The sequence below is a fragment of the Ochotona princeps genome, chromosome 18 (genome assembly GCF_030435755.1).
Source record: "Ochotona princeps isolate mOchPri1 chromosome 18, mOchPri1.hap1, whole genome shotgun sequence".
Taxonomy (NCBI): domain Eukaryota; kingdom Metazoa; phylum Chordata; class Mammalia; order Lagomorpha; family Ochotonidae; genus Ochotona; species Ochotona princeps.
Genome location: NC_080849.1, coordinates 14,002,946 through 14,020,326, shown reverse-complemented (window position 1 = coordinate 14,020,326; position 17,381 = coordinate 14,002,946). Strand labels below are relative to the sequence as shown.

General features: G+C 45.5%; 1 protein-coding gene across 1 annotated transcript; it reads left to right on the top strand.

Annotated features, from left to right (window-relative positions):
* Positions 1-3,244: 3,244 nt before the first annotated feature.
* ST8SIA3 (ST8 alpha-N-acetyl-neuraminide alpha-2,8-sialyltransferase 3) lies at positions 3,245-10,893 on the top strand. The gene is made up of 4 exons (XM_004579475.2): positions 3,245-3,914; positions 5,060-5,182; positions 8,039-8,596; positions 10,284-10,893. The coding sequence occupies exons 1-4, from the start codon at positions 3,736-3,738 to the stop codon at positions 10,564-10,566; spliced, it is 1,143 nt and encodes a 380-aa protein (XP_004579532.1). The 5' UTR covers positions 3,245-3,735; the 3' UTR covers positions 10,567-10,893.
* Positions 10,894-17,381: the final 6,488 nt, after the last annotated feature.

Genomic DNA, 17,381 nt, shown 5'->3' with positions numbered 1-17,381 from the left:
TTATAACCCAGGTCTGCCCAACATGGTATCTGATTACCAACACATTTTACTTAATGGATGATAAAGAAAACAGAAATGAATGAATGGGTGATGCGGTTTCTAACCAAAGACACAAGCCTTCCAAGACTTCCCAGCTAAGCAGTGCCTGGAAATGACTTGGTAGGTATGGAATCATGAGGATACCCAGGGTAAGACAGTCATGTTTGCAAAGGCAGAACACTCACAGGAGAAGGTAAAGGAAGTGAGTGTCCAAAATAACAACGTAGCTAGACCACATGGATCCAGTTTTCATTTCTGTACTTTTTGTTCTCCATCCCCTGTATCCTCATGCAGGGCTGATTTCCAAAGTTCGGTAAGCAATAGTTGGGTTTTTTTTTTTTTTTTTGCAAGACCCAATTATTTTTTAATTCATTAAAAGGCTATACTTCCCAGCCTGAAAAAGTGTCTTAGGCAGCAGCTGCAGCTGCACCCCCACCAGGACTATTGCCTTAGTGATCACCGATCAACCCATTTTCCACTTGAGGCCTGGTGCATGGAATAATGGCTCCCCCCTGCCTGCTTATTTCTGGGATAATTTGGTCCCCTTCTTTCACGTGACCCTCAATAATCCAATGCAAGGTGGGAATCAGCTTACTAGAACTCACTTTAGAAGGCTTGAAGAGGCATACTTAGTGTAAGCAGCACATCAAGTTTATATCCAGACAGACTGAACACACCCCAGACATCCCAGGAAAGCCTGTAATGCCACATTTAAAAATGAACAGAAGAGTCACTTACTTTTTGTCATTCTATGGTGGAAATGCTCTACCCAACTCCAACAGTCCCTATGCATTCTGTAGTAAGGCACTGATAAAATCAAAGATTAAAAAAATTTGCCCCAGCCATTCAGTTCATGTTTATAAGCTTAAGTGAAGCCAAGTTGCAAAGACCTTTGCATGCCTTGTTTAATCACCCCACCCCCTCCAAGCCCTAGGAAGTTCATACACAAATTGTGCAAATGAGAAGTCTGAATTACACAGATGCTGAAACCTGCCCAAGGCCACAGAGCTTGTAGATGCTAGAGCAAGCTGTCAAAGTTGGCCGGCAACAGAGCCTGAAGTCCCCTACCCCAAGCTAACTCTTCACAACACACTCCCCAGACGTCTGTTCAAGAAAGACTTATCCAGTTCCTTCTGGCATTTTGCACTATATTCACATAATGTTTTCTTTAAAGGAAAAAGGGCATAATTATTCAAAACCATTCAAGTGTTTGTCATATTCAGATATGCAAGATTTTTATGAAGCTTTTGAATAATAAAAAGAATCCCATAGGGGAAAAGGTTATTTCTTTTTGAAATATGTTCTTATTTATTTTAAAGGAAGGACAACAGAGAGACAGAGAGGAACACACAGAGAGAGAGAAAAGGAGAGAGAGAATCTTCCATCTGCTGATTCGTTCCCCAAATGATGGCAATAGCCAGGGCTAGGTCAGGACAAAGGAGCCAGGAACGTTACCCCAGACTCACATGTGGGTAACAGGAACCCAACTACCTGGCCTTTCTGGGCATACAGCAGAAAGTTGTATCATAAGTGGGGCAGTCAGAATACCAACTGCCAGCCTTACAGGATGTGCCAGCATCACAGGTGGCAGCCTAACCCATTCCACTGTGACACCAGCCCAAAATTAATTTTGTTTTCCTGACTCACAATTTAAGATTTTTGGAATGAATATCTGTATTACTGAGCTTTTTCACTACTATAGTAAAATATTTGAGCTGGGCTATTTTATGAAGAAAAGTTTGGGCTCATGGTTCTGGAGGTTAAAATCCAAAGAGCATGACAAGATCTCATGAAGGTTCCCAGGCTGTCACTTCCTGGCAGGAGAACACACATATTTTAAGTGGTTTCAATCATAGGGGTTCCAACTTAATGATCCAACTGAATTCAGGGACTTTCCAAAGTTCCCCTCTCTAAATACCAGAGTCGGATTAAGTCCCCCCCCATGCCCCCTTAATATCATTAACTAAGACATCTGGGAATGGAACCCCGGCAGGGGCCTCAGGCTGCAAAGTGACTCCCTTGGCACTGGAAACAAATCACCTGATGCTTCTGCCCACAGATGCACTCCCACAGCCCTGAAACAGGGTCAAAGTCAGGAGGGGAGAAAGAAGACTGGGTGAAAGCTGGCAGGCCAAGAGCCCACCTGCTGGGAGCTCCCAGCCCCCATACAAACAACCCCAGTTTCAAGAAAACACTTTAGACAAGACATTCAGGAGACAAAGAAATCACAAGTCACCTTGGAAAACTCTAAACCTACTTTATTAAGAAAGCTCTTCAAGGACAATTTCTTACTCCCAGCTTCTTTTCATTAGTGTTTGTTGACCAAAACAGGGAGGACCACACCAAACAGTAAGGTTAGGGTTGAACAGGCCATTAGCTAATTGCAAAGCACAGAGCTGAAGATACATGCATGTCCAGGATGACCCAAAAGCATGAGTGAAACCGGAGTTGTATTTCTAATGAATGTAAAACAAGAAGCCAGTGAATATGTGGCAACAAATTTAAGATGCAGTGATACAATCTAGTGTGCTTCCCTACCTCTCAAGGGACAGCCTCCTCCCTGGCTCCCTGGACAGAGTTGTGGACACCTGTAACAACACCATGTGTGGCCCACTTACATTCTGGGACTCTCAGCCCTTCTACCCCCACCCATTCTGAGGAACCTGGCCCAGGGATGGGACTGATGGGTCTGATGACTGCACAATGGCCAGTTCCATAAGGGCTAATTATTCCAGGCCACCCAGGAGCAAACATTGTCCACCTGCTGTAGCCACGGGCCATGTCCTGAAAGGGACAGCCAGTACCTCTGCACTCATAGCTCACCTTGTTAGGTATGCCTACCCAAGCGAAGCACGCTGTGGGCGCAAGGGTCTGATAGGGGATACATTCTAGAACGTTCCAAGGAGGGTTTTAAGCTCTCCTGAGGCAGGCAGGCGCAGACCCTGTTTGGGGCTTCTTGGCCGGTGATGCTGCGGCAGGTGCTGGCCCTTGGGACCCTGGGTGATGCCTCTGCAGGGAGGAGAGAAGCTTTCAAACAGTTGCCTCCTTAAAAGCACCGTGCCTGCATCTGTGCGAAGCAGCCAGATGGTGTTTATCCTGCAGAGCGGCAGATCCGGTTATATATCTCTCTATTCCGCGATATATTTATAAAGTAATGAATGGTCCACCGAACCAAGTTCGTCTGTTTCCGCGCAGGCTCCCCCTCAGCCTCAGTCCCCTCCCAGCACAGCCTCCGCCCGCAAGCCTTCCCTCCCTACCCCTCCCCTCCTTATTTTGGAGATTAGAGTTCATTAATTAAATCCTGCGCTTAGATCGAACAGTAACATTATTCCAATCACATTTATCTTGCAGGCGGTGACGGAGATGGCAGCCGCGCTGGAAACGCGCGGGGGAGCCTGAGCCCGGGGCCGGGAACGCACAGCGCGCTCCCCGCAGCGCCGCCGCGCAGCCCCTCCATCTTTCTGCTCACCAGCTCGGCCCGCTGGCCCCCTAGGCCCGCTGGTTGCAGCCGGGGGTCCCCGCGCGCCGCCGGCCCGCCCCTAGCCCGGCCCCGGCCGCCGCGCCCGCCCCCGCCGCCGCCACCACGCTCCCCGCGCGCGCGGACAGTCGCGCGCGCACTCGGGCACGCGGGCCAGCCGCCGGCCGCCCCATGGACCCATCGGCCCGGCTGCCCTGATCCCGCCCCCCCAGCCCGGGATGAGAAACTGCAAAATGGCCCGGGTGGCCAGTGTGCTAGGGCTGGTCATGCTCAGCGTGGCCCTGCTGATTCTGTCGCTCATCAGCTACGTGTCCCTGAAAAAGGAGAACATCTTCACCACTCCCAAGTACGCCAGCCCGGGGGCGCCGCGCATGTACATGTTCCACGCGGGATTCCGGTAAGTGTCGCCCGGGCCCTGTGTCCTCGGGCCCCGGCCGGCCGAGTGCGGGCCTCTGGGACAGGGATCGGGCTCTCCTAGAGCCCCTGGGCGAGGAAACTGCCTGCTTCTTCCCCCCTCCCCCCTCCCCCCTCTCCGCTTCACCCTTCCTCCTCCCTCTTATTTTTTAACCCGAAGACCCTAAAAGCCTTGGTGCTACTGGGTGCGACTGCCTTTCTCGTTTTCTTCCTCGGCATCCCCTCCTCATTTCAGAAACGGGGGAGGACTCTGGAGAGGCTATGCGCTTGGGAGGGGGCGGCGAGGCAGGTGGTCAGCGCCCTCCCGGCTCCAGGGTCCGCAGCCTTGGTGGCTGGCTCCAGGCAGTGCGGGCGCTTTAATGGCGCAGGCGCCGGGCTCAGCTCACAGCCTCCCCGGCCCCTCCCGCCGGCGTCCAGGGATGCGCGGGTTCCTCCTCCCCAAGCCCCTGGGTGTTCTCCTCCACCGGGTCCCCACCAGGCCCTCGGCGCCCCGCCAGCCCACTTCAGGATTCCCCGGAGGAGGAAGCACTGTCCTCCGCCCGCGCAACTCGGCGCGGTACGAAGGCGCCACGGGGCGTGGGGCCGCACGGGGGAGGCGCCGGAATCCGGGAGAGCAACTCCTTGGATGCGCCCGTGCCTACCTGTGCCCCCGGCGCGCTCTCCAGCGGCGAGCGGCCCACACCCACGCCACTTGCGCGCGCCCGCCGGCCCAGACTGCTCCCACCAGAAAAGTCAAGGGATGGGAGTGAAATCTTACTTGGGCTCGAGAAGGAAGAGGTTAAGGTTAAGGCTGGAACCACCCCACTTTCCCGCAGAAGCTCTGTTTTCCAGTGCTCTGTCCCCCAAAAATCTAGGCGGTCCGGGCGGCCGCTGTCCGTGGTGCTGACTCGGAGTCCTCACCTCGATCCCGGCCCCTGGTACCCGGCCCCTAGTACCCGCCCCTGCCCTTGCACGACGGCCATTTTCTGGCCTCTCCGCACCCGCAGGCCAACAATGGAGACAGCTTCCCTGGCTGCCCGCCTTCCCCCGGGCCGCGGGCGCCCAGGGTGGTCCTCCCGAGGGCGGCCCGAGGCTACTCTCTGCGCTGAAGCCCGTGCTTCTGTCTCTGCTCCTCCCGCTTCTCTCCAGGTCACAGTTTGCGCTGAAGTTTCTAGACCCGTCATTTGTGCCCATTACGAATTCTCTCACCCAGGAACTCCACGAGAAACCTTCTAAATGGACTTTTAATCGGACAGCGTTTTTGCATCAAAGGTAGGATAGGAGGAAACGATCCAAACGTGTGTTTGAATTATCTAACCCACAGAAGGAAACAACTCCCTGAAATTCAGAACCACCAAAATTACTCTTCCCCACCCCCCACCAGCCTCAGCTCCAGTGTTCCAGCCCAGTTCCAGCCCCAGCCCAGCCCCAGCCCAGCCCCAGCTCCAGCCCCAGCTCCAGCTCCAGCCCAGCTCCAGCCCAGCTCCAGCCCAGCTCCAGCCCCAGCTCCAGCCCCAGCCCAGCTCCAGCCCCAGCCCAGCCCCAGCCCAGCTCCAGCCCAGCTCCAGCCCCAGCTCAGCTCCAGCCCCAGTCCAGCTCCAGCCCCAGCCCCAGCTCCAGCCCAGCTCCAGGCCAGCTCCAAGCCAGCTCCAGCCCCAGCCCACCTCCAGCCCACCTCCAGCTCCAGCCCAGCTCCAGCCCCAGCCCAGCTCCAGCCCCAGTCCAGCTCCAGCCCCAGTCCAGCCCCAGCCCAGCTCCAGCCCCAGCCCCAGTCCAGCTCCAGCCCAGCTGCAGCCCCAGCCCAGCTCCAGCCCCAGCCCAGCTCCAGCTCAGCCCCAGTCCCAGCCCCAGTTCAGCTCCAAACCCAGCCCAGCTCCAGCCCAGCTCCAGCCCAGCTCCAGCCCCAGTCCAGCTCCAGCCCAGCTCTATTCCAGCCCCAGCCCCAGATGTATTTGCATGGTCTTTTAGCCCCAGGACCCAGAGTTAGGAGCTATGGCCTCTCAGGAAATCGAAGTATGAGGATGACCAATTTGGGGGAAATGATGTTTCCAGTATTCTCCCTAATTTGGGCTTAACTGAACGCCAAGCATTGCAGTTAGCAAGTCTAGATGATACTACCAAAGCCATCCATTCGAAAATTTAAACAAAACAAACTTGCAAAATGGGTTTAACTACCCAATGCATTTTGATTTTTTCATTGAGAAAAAAATTTTTAAAAAACAAAATGCTATCATCTCATTGAAACACACACAAAATAACTTGATCCACTGCCATCAAATTACTAGTTTAAACACTGGTCCACATACACGTAGATTTCTAGGTATCATTTTCAATGTTTTTTGCTTTGGTTTTATTTATTAACCCTTTATAACTTTTAACTTATTGTGAAACTAACATCAAAATGATTTTTTGTAGTGTCATTATTTTTACATGAAGTTGTTTTGCTTGTTGCTTGGTTGTCAGTTGTTTTGGGGACAAAGGAGTGAGCTTTGCTGAGACTTCCCACTGACTCTGCTCTACTTTCAGTGCTTGGGTCAACTCTAAAACCCCCACCTCCTGTGCACAAGTGCTGTCCTGCTAAACACCACTGTGAGCCATCTAGTGTATTCATGGGGGTGTGAGGACTTATGTTACCAACCTGTCTGGTCGGAGAGCTGTGCCTATCCAGTTACCCCTCCTTGCTAGCTCTCTTTTGAATGTCTTAATCACTTGGCGGAATTAAATTCCACAGATATCCATGGTGCCAGGAAAATATCGCCTAGTAGAAAAACTGACATATAGTCATATGAATATGATTAACATTATGTTTCTTTAGGAAGTAGTTCATGAAAGTTAATTCCAAACTCCTAGAAGTAGTTTTTTAAAAAAAGTCTGTCTCATAGACAATGTAGAAACTTTCTGGGTAAGTCACATGATATCTTTCCCCAAAACCTATTTCTAACTCAGTAAAGATGTTCTTCCCACAGTGGACCACAGAACCCATGTGGTCAATCAGAATAGTTTTCTCAAAGCCTCTTTCCAAAAAGCCACTTAATAAGTAACCTTTAACTGGCTTTCACCTGTGTTGTTTTATTATTGTCTTGCCCTGTAATGGCTTGTATGAAGTTACTGGTTACTTAGGAAATTTTGAAATGGAGATTGAAGTTTGTGTTGCTGTATACTTTGAAGAATGAAGTCTTTTTTCAAAAATAGAATTCCCAGCAAAGTTAAAATGTGCAAAGCATGTTACTCCACTCTCGATATTTTTAGGCAGAAGACATGGAAGACTCAGTGTGATTTCTTGGCACTGGGGAATCTGCCAGCAGAGTAGCCACTGCTTATCCCACTGAAATATTTTAAATAGCTGAGACTTGAACAGGAGAGGCTTCGTTTTACTCAACACTTAATCTGAAAGTGATCTGAAATTAGGTCTTCTTGTCACTCTTGCCTCACTCGGTGCTCTGACTTGCTACGGTATACATGCTTTTTCATGATGTATAGCAGCCTCTTTTTCTAGATTAGATTTTGCCAACTAAATTGTATTTCTGTATAATCAAGCAGAACAGAATCCTTGTTTCATTATCCAAGAACCTTATTAAGATTATCATCTCTTTTTTATTAAACAAATACACCCGCTGCTATTGCCTTATTCCTATTTTAATAATAGATAGTCATGTACCAACGAATCAGATCTGCTTGCCTCTTCTTTGCACACCAGTGGCACCTGATATCTTGTAAACACTTGGGACCAACAGCCAACAGGCAGTCCCTGCTTACAGACTCTCACTTATGTGTACGTGTTAACACGAGCTCTTTGGAGCCTGTGTACATTGTCTCCCTCTATTTTCAGACCTGCTTTGGTCCCCATGTCGGACCCCCTGATCAGATATACTCTTCAAGTAGAGCAAAAGCACAGAAATGGCAGCCAAAACAGTTCAAAATTTGTATTCACAGCTTAACCTAGACAGGCATGTGTCTGTAAATCCCAAGACAGTCATCACGTCAAAGACTGTAACTGCTAATATGTAGACTTTTTGGATACAGTGTGCCCAAGATGCTCCTCTGAGTGCAAATGGCAATGTAACACAAACGATTGCACAATCAGTTCTTTGAAATGGAATGCATTTAATGAATTTCTTTTTATTTTAGGCAAGAAATTCTTCAGCATGTCGATGTAATAAAAAATTTTTCTTTGACCAAGAATAGTGTTCGGATTGGACAACTGATGCACTATGATTATTCCAGCCATAAATATGTTTTCTCTATTAGCAATAACTTTCGCTCACTGCTTCCAGATGTGTCACCCATTATGAATAAGCATTATAATATCTGTGCTGTGGTTGGAAATAGTGGTATCCTGACAGGGAGCCAGTGTGGACAAGAAATAGACCAATCAGATTTTGTTTTCCGTTGTAATTTTGCCCCTACGGAGGCCTTCCAAAAAGATGTTGGAAGGAAAACCAACCTTACCACCTTCAACCCCAGCATCCTGGAAAAATATTACAACAATCTCTTGACCATTCAGGATCGGAACAACTTTTTTCTCAGTTTAAAAAAGCTTGATGGGGCCATTCTTTGGATCCCTGCATTTTTCTTCCATACTTCAGCAACTGTTACCAGAACACTAGTTGACTTTTTTGTTGAACACAAAGGTCAGTTAAAGGTCCAGTTGGCTTGGCCTGGAAATATAATGCAGCATGTCAACAGGTATGTATATTTTATTGCATTTAACTTCTACTCCACCAGATGACAAATCAATATTATAATCTCCGGGGGGAGGTGGCTGAGGTAGGAGCCATCTAGTAAGTCAGTCATGGTTATTTTAGTTGTGTTGGGCAAACTTTTTATCTTTTGTACTGAATGACTATATTGCCATTCTAGGTAAGTTCAGTCCACCCTCAGCTAGTGACCAAGAGCCACATGGAGCGAGTGGTGTTTCATCACGCTCTCCCACTACTCCGGTCCCCTCTCTTGGTGAGAACACGGGTCTTCAAAAAGTTCATGGAAATGCATTTCATACAAAAAAACCTGCAAAATCCCTTTGCACAAAAATAAAGTTATCTCTTAATTCCATTGCCCATGAGCTTTTTGAAACTCCCTTATATGCCTACCAAGCAATCATAGCAATTACCGTAAATCAAGAATTCACTTTAGATGGATAACCACATCTCAAAAATGCCATAAAAATTATTACAGAAATGAAATTTTTTAATAAAAGATGCAGTTGACTTTAAATGTTCCCTTTTGTTCAAAACAAAAGTATTTTGTTGATGTATGACTTCAGTAAACCACCTATATAAATCATAAATACATAATTTTCCTTCATAATTTGTTATTTGAGGGGGAAAACCGCATGAGAAAAATTTCATGAATGCACTATTCCCTGTGGTTTGATAGAGGGATTGACCAGAAATGCAATATTTCCATCTAGTCTGGGAATTCCCAACTCAGGCTGTAGAGAACTTGAAACAAAACACTACTACTTGGGCTCTGCCTTAAGAAATTCTGTATAATCTTGGTGATAATTAGGTGGAGACCAGACATTTGGTATGTTTTGTAAATCCCTGGATGATTCTAATATGAAGCCAATATTGACAGCCACTCATCTGGGACACTTTGTAAAGCAAAAATTAATTTCAAGATGCTTTTCCCTTAAGTCATCTGGAAGATTGCCTCAACTTTAATTTCTCCAGATGTAAGTAGTAGCTGGATCCTAGCAGAGGATATTATTACAAGTTAAACTGGGTTCTCGAAAATCTGGCATATGGACACTTACAAAGATTTGTATCCCATAATAGATTATCCCATCCTGGAGTTCCCTAAAGTCGTCCAAGTTTAGAATCTGTTTAGTTGACCACTCATAGAAGAAAGAACTATAGTCCAATAAATTGGGATATATCTGAAAGACACAGTGATGCCATGATTCATATTCCAGTCTGGAACTTTGAAAGAAAGATGCTGCTGGTGATAACTGTGACAAGGGTCACAAACATACATTTCCCAGCTTCCCTGAATGTTTGTCCTTTAGGACAATGTAACCCAACTCCTAAATTTGAAGATGAATCAACTAGAGTACTAGTAGCAGGATTTTCTATTTATTTATTTATTTATTTATTTATTTTAGCCCAATGTCACTACTCAAAATGATCAGAACAAGAAAAGCCAAGTCTCCTGCCAGCCTGTCCCTTGGTCTTTTGAACTCATCATTTCACTCCTCTCCCCCTTAGTGTCTTCTGGAAGAGGAAAGGTGTACAGGACTGAGCTGGGAAGTGGATTTATCCATGTCACTTGAAATAGTCTAGACAAACCTGCCTCCTGGCCCAGGCTGACTGACTTATTTTATTGAAGCTTTCAACACTGGTCTCTGAATCCATGTGTACTTATCGTTCCACAGGTATTGGAAAAACAAACATCTGTCGCCCAAACGGCTGAGCACAGGTATTCTAATGTATACTCTTGCATCAGCAATATGTGAAGAAATCCACTTGTATGGATTTTGGCCTTTTGGATTTGACCCCAATACAAGGGAAGATCTTCCATACCATTACTATGACAAAAAAGGAACCAAATTCACCACCAAATGGCAGGAGTCCCACCAGCTGCCTGCTGAGTTTCAGCTGCTGTACAGAATGCATGGGGAAGGGCTCACCAAGCTGACTCTGTCACACTGTGCCTAAGAACTCCAAATGGAGAGTGCCAAATGGCTGTTTTAAAGTGCCCCAAAGTCAAGTTGAATAGTCTTCAGAATAGAACCCTAGGGAATGTCTCTTAATCTGCCATTTGAAAGGAAGTAATTCTCTTTCTTGCACTGCTCTTATAAGGGGCTTGGCAGATTTAGCAAGGACAGATGGCATTGAAACCAGATGATTGAAACTGGATTGATAAAGGGAATGTTGCATTTGGAAGTATGCTGCTAACAAAATGGTTTAAATTATTTTCGTGTTTGTATTTTGATAAAAAAAAAACAACTGCCTCCCATCTTTATGAGGATGAGAGCTAGAGTTTCTATAGCTCTTGCTTAGGTACAGTCCTCAAAATCAGAGGCCTCTGGCCAACTGGGGCACATCTCAGTTTTGCTGGTGGGATGGAAACAAACAAAAACCTGGTTTGCATATCTCATCTCCTCCTATATCCCTCTCTACCATTTCTCTTGCTCTCCTTACAGCCATTCCCTTTTGTTCCCTGCCCCAGCACTGTGGAGTTTAATAATTTGCTAGGAATACTGTTGAATTAGCTTTGCTTGTGTGTGTTGCATCTGTACTTGATGTGTTCAAGGCTCTGAGTAACTTTGATGTTTTGTGACAAACCAAGGACAATCATGATGGATCCTCTGGTGATTACTTTCATAAGAAATGACCTTTATAAAGTCCTCTCCGATCCACACAGTCATTCTGTAGCCACGGTGGCCCCTCTGTCGTGGGTAGCATGCAATGCAGTGTACCCTTTACTCAGAGAGAGCACCTATGGCATGCGTGGCATCTCATGTCTTGGTATGAGTGCCATTATGGCAGGTGTTAGCACCATTACCATCTCTACTAGGGCACTACAGTCTTGGTTTGGTGCCTGAGCAGGGCATTGTCTCTGAATTTAGAAGCATCGAGTCTGCTTAAGAGCCTGGGACACATAAAGGAAAAGGAAGATGAATATTCAGAAGTTGTAGAATCCTGTCTCCCTTTAATGCGTTACTATCATGTTACTGGGTCAGAGCCTTTGAGAATCGGCAGGTTAGACTGGAAGAGAAGCTTGGACCTTGGCCAGACAGGCCCCTGTGTGTGTAGTGCCCACATGAGGTTACTTTGAATATCACTGCACCCACGGCTGCCCATCAAGGATTAGACACTTGATATTCCCTCTGCCCGCTGAAGGCATTTCTGTATGCCTAAAAACAAGCATTTCAAAAGGAAAATTTTTTTTCAGTAGCAAAATTGGCTACTAAAGCACTCTTGGAATTGGGTTTTATGCAGACCAATTGTAAAGCAATTGGTTGATCATTCCCCTTTTCATTATTTTTACTGACGAAGTAGAAATCACATCACTTCCATCCCTGACGTTTTACCGAGCATCACTTCGTTCTTACAATTCAAAGTCCAGCCAAGTTGATGTTAAATGTTAATAAGTGTTTCTTCTTTCCAAATGCCAGTCAAGCACACTTGCTTTAGGTTTGAGTGGGGCAGCTCGTTTCTTTCCAGACGTCTGGTCTAGATTACTTGCAGTGTTACAAATACAATTAATGATAATTGCTATAGCTCAGGAGTCAGCTCACAGCCCTCTTTGGGAAGGTATAAGCATGCCCCCAATTAAACCAAATGCAATGAGGAAAGACACAGACTTGATGTTCATGTTGTGCCTGGTCCCAAAGCTGTCCCATTCTTTCCCAAATGCTGTCTAATTAGGACAGTGTATGTAAATATAGATATCAGTTGCTAATAGAGAAACCATTCAGGTTCAGATGTGGCCAGTTGTGACACATGCTCCAATGTTGTGTGAATGGCTATTATCCAAATAGATGGGAAGAAATAGGAGTAGATGTTTCAAAATGGGAAACTCTAAAATAGCTCTGTTCTTGAAAATAATCATTAGGGGAAATAGTGAAATCAGCTTTAAATTCATAGGTTTGATTTGATATCCATCAGAACCACATCGTGTTTGTTCCTTTTATGACAGCACCACCATTCTCAAGTTATTGTTCTTTTGGTTTCACTGTGAGACTGATAACCGACAGAGCTGTCTAGTTGGCTGTTCCCGAGCACTTAGGTCATTTGGTACCGGTTAAGACAGTTATACAACACTAAGGCCTGGTTGCAGGGACCAGATTCTGACTGGAGATTTAAGAACAATGGGTCCTTTGGTTTTTAGGCAGTACTATTACACAGTCACTTTGAACAACACAGGTTATAAAACAAAACACTAGAATCCCTAAAATCAGTTAGTTGCTACAGGGTGAGCTCTTTAAATTTGATCTCATCACAAAGCAAGAGTTAGTCTTTGTTCTTTTTTACACTGACTCCAGGAGTTTTTGAAACTTCACTACACTCTTAGCTCCATCTTAAGTCTAGAGTGGGAGGACTTTGTTGTCCCTCACCATCAATTTGTCAGTTTACCAGAACTCAAAATAGCGAAGAAATGAACTTGTCTCCAGAGCCAGAATGGTCAGAAATCAGCTCATCCCTGCTTCTAGGTCAAATTTCCAGGAGCTGATCCCCAAGGACTAGCCCCCACTTTGTTACAAAAAAAAAAATCTATAAAGAATATTTCAACTCCTTCTCTAGAGGTTCATGAACACAATTCTCATAATTTATAACTTCATCATTTATAGCCTGCTCTCCCCTATTGCAAAATTTAGGTGCAGTTTGCAGGTAAAGCATTCAGTTCAAGTTTTAGCACACAGTACGTGCTCAATGTGTGGCAGCTTTTACTGTTACTTTTACGGTTAGTTATGTCCTTGACTTGCAGTTCTAGCACAGAGAAAAACAGCCAGCGGCTGGTCATACCGAAAAATCGTTTTGTCTTAAATGACTGCTTCAGAGTTGAACATTATATAATCATTCCCACAACCAAAAGACTTGGTGGGTCCCCTGTGTCCTGATTAAGGAAACAGCAGTAGAAGCAACGAGAACTTGCCAGCCCTCCTACGTTTCCCAAGCTTGTGTGGTCAAGTGCAGTGAGCTGTACTGAAGGGACCATTAGGGTCTCCCTTCTGATTCAGCTACAGATCCATCTCCCTGGCTTTTGCATGGACCTCACTTTGTTGGTTCTGGGCTTAGAACACTTTTTTGTTAATCTCCCTGGTTTGGGATGCTCCTAGCAGCTCCCCAGCTATGGAAATAAATTTCATGATAAAGCCCCCAAGAGTCTCTACATCCGACACCAAAACCAATTGAATTGTAGGAGGAGTAAAGGTAAATATATGTAACTTGATAATACTAGACCCTTGATTGCTATCACTTGTTCTGAGTGTAATGTGTATAGATCCAGGGGAAAAACGAGGTTAACAAGTGATATCAGTCATTCCTTCTATTGCTGAAAAACCTCTCCCTTACTTGATGAATAAGAAGTCTGGTTCCTTTACCTTTGTGTCTGTGTGTTACGTGTCCTTGCCTAGCAAAGAACTGTGTGTATGGTGGCAGCACATGCCTGGCAGTGCTGATGCTGACTGCTGTGCCATCTCTCTGGGACCTCAACGTCAGGCACCTGACCGTGGGGTACCAGCAAGAATGTGCAAAGGAAAAGGTACTCTCCCCAGCACCACCAGCCGCCTTCTGCCCAGGCTACCTGTCACTCAAAGATGTGAGTGCCAATTCTGGGAGGAAGTTGAGGGATGAAAGAACATTTCCTCAGACTTTGGGCAAGACAATGATTATTAGACACTCTCAGACAACAACGCAGACTTTCCCTGACGCCAAAGGTGAGTGGGATAACACTTGAGAATGTGTAACACTGGAAACTGAGGAGCCTTCAAGCTTCTCCAGTGCTCATTCTTGACTTTACGAAGAAGATGGAGAAACAGAGAGGCTTGGTGACATGCCCAAGATTGTGTAGGTAATTAGTGCAGCAGTCATGATTCCTCATCAAGCACTCCTCAGCCTTGACAGACTCAATCGGAAGGTGGTTTTGGTCTGGGATATATAAGACACACAAAGTATGTTAGACATAGACATGGGAAAATAACAATAAATCAGATGCTTGCCTCAATATGCAGCAGCCCACTGATACCTTCCTTTGCTTATGAAATAGAAGAAAATCCACTTGGTCAGCCATTATATGATAAATCACAGTTAAGTTAATGATGATTCAGGGTTGACAGCTGAAACCTTACACAAATTTCATCCTAAATCCTGGCTTCAGTAGAAGTTGAAGAGTGAAAATGGTTATGTACGTCTTTGTTTTGTACACTTTGTAACTGGGGTCCCTAGAGTTAAGAAATGCCTCCTATATTGTAAGTTGTTTTATGCACTTAGTTTCATATGCCAAGAAATGTACAGATAGTGAATGGCTTTGCTGGGTCTTCATGTGTAAAATAACAGATTGAGTAATCTTCTGTGTGATTCTGGATCCTATAATTATTTTTCCCATAATTGTTTGCACCAGGTAAAAGTTTCTGTTTAGCTTATTCTGATACCTTTGCTTACTGAATTAGGTTGTGCATATGTGAATGAGGATCCCAGATGAAACAGCACCATCAGGAGATGTGAGAATCGTGTGCCCAGATGACTAACCTGTATGGACTCTGTGGACAATTAATCAAAGCCACAGACGAGCCAATACTAAAACTAAAATGGCAAATTCTGCCTCCTTCACACCCTGATGGCTTTGTTTGGAGACAACACTTGAAATGGGAAATAGCTTAGAATGTCGTTGTGTTATGCAGTGTTTCTGGAAGTGTATTGTTATTGTGATGATTTATTATTGAAGACGTATCATTTGAATAGATGTTTTGATTCTCAACAAGCTCCTTCTCATTGTTTACAGTGGAGTCACAGGGAAGAGCCTGTTGCAAAGTACCACCTCAGTTAAGATGAGTTGAGGGTTCTGAGCTTGCAGAGTAACTGAATTTAAAACTGTAGTGGCATCCTGAGATTAGACTCTGAATTTTGCTGCCAACCCCACAGCAACAGAAGGCCTGACATGAGGAACTCTCAAAGTACAATCATTGCTCCTGATTCCATACCATTGACTCATAATGTCCTAGAATAAGTCAAGCTTACAAAAATTCGAAGATATTTTTGACTTGGTGAGCACTTGGAAACCAGTAGTACATAGCAAAGTCAACATGAGTCAGCTGAATGCTAATCACTCATCAGATACTTATTTTCAGGTGCCCCTTGAAGTTATCATGATTCATGGTAGTGTAGATGCAATCTTAGTAACTCAACCATCCAACTATTTTGGCTCACTTGCAGAATCACCAGTGGTTAAGCAGTAATTGTCAGTGTGGTCCAAGTGGATGCAAGTCTAAAGACCAGGTGGGACACAGAACTCAAATATACTTGAAGACCAGCCTTTCATCTTTCCAACTAAGAGGATCACTCACCTTCATAAATGAGTAAATTGAAAAAGAGGGAATTCACTTGGACAGTAATTCTCAGAACCTAAAATAGTACTCAAGGGGTCTGATTTTTCAACCTCCATGTGAAGCCCCAGATACAAAGGCTTTCAGGCTGAAGGGAATTTCAGGAGCTTAGATTCTGAGACCAACACCACAGAAGAAAGGTGGTCAGTTGTTCCAGCCACCTAGTGCCAGCCTATTAAACAAGATACCACCATCCTAATGAGCTTTGACAAGGCATCTTTCTATAGCTGTGTACATGTGAAGCCTTACATCACCAGAGATACCAAGGAACCCCTTTGGTTTCTCTTCTGTATGATTCAGAAACAGTTTCAGCTCTTTGGAGTGCTGCTAGATATTTAACAGCTGGTTCTGTAGAAATGTGGAGCCCTGATTTGTGGCTCTCACCAGTTTCCATAGTGTAAATACTCTCATCATAGGAAATTGCAAGCTGCTGAGTGTCAGTCAGCTCAGAATTTAACAATACGTTTTCAAGAGCCAATATGGGTTGGCTCCAGCACAACACTGCCTGAACCATCTCTGAGTCAGTGAGTACCAAATAGGAGAGCTTTGGATAAACCTCCAAACATCCTTCTCTCCAGGAAGGCACCTCCACCTTGTTCTGTTGTATTCAGTGCTAGTAATAGAGCATATTATCAAGCCCTCTAGGCTGAACTCCTAGGGAGTTCAAAATATTTCCTAGCCATGTGACTCTTAGGAACCTCTCAGCAGACTCCTCAATACCTTAGGAGATGATCAACCACAGCTTTTCTGATTCCGAAGGGAAACATGTCTTATTTTAGCTGCCAACTAAAACCGTACATGGCTGATATTTTTCGTGTATATCCCATGGTCTGCCACTTCTTTTCCCTTTCCACTCGTTCCTCTTCCTTCTGGCACAACACAGAATGCACAGGCATCCATAAAATAGTGATTGCAAAGAAGCGGTGGATGAGTAAAACACCCATTCAGCTCAGTTGGCCCTACACAGACTGAAAGACTCCTTGGTTCTAAGGTCTCTATCGAACCAGGGGACTCTCAGATAAGCAGTATGCCCAGAGCTTGCATGTGCTATCAGCTGAGCTTTGTTTAGTTCCTACTGGTCAAAATTCACCACCAAACAGGAACCTCTGGGCAACTTCAGGGGTAGGTTACATCATGGGATGCCTTTCCCTTCATTAAGCTAATAGAAGGCTTGAGCATGAGACTGGTCATCATGGTACTCAGGCACTGAGCCATGGAGCCACTTCCCTTCCTTCCCACTAGTTGTGAATGCATTGCACCCAAGTGTTCAGAAGTCAGATACCCTGATCATCCACAGAGCAAGTTTTGCATGCAAATTCAAAGTTTTACTAGAGGAAGTGATTCTTATGTGGGTTTAATTCGATCCTTTGGAAGGCAATGCTAGAAAAAATGTACACAGTGAATATTTGTTCTACACCTTTA

Bases quoted from the DNA above. Each gene is read 5' to 3' on its own strand.
- ST8SIA3 (XM_004579475.2), top strand. From the start codon at position 3,736: ATGAGAAACTGCAAAATGGCCCGGGTGGCCAGTGTGCTAGGGCTGGTC. The intron at 3,915-5,059 runs GTAAGTGTCGCC...GCTTCTCTCCAG, and splicing joins ATGTTCCACGCGGGATTCCG to GTCACAGTTTGCGCTGAAGT. The intron at 8,597-10,283 runs GTATGTATATTT...ATCGTTCCACAG, and splicing joins ATAATGCAGCATGTCAACAG to GTATTGGAAAAACAAACATC.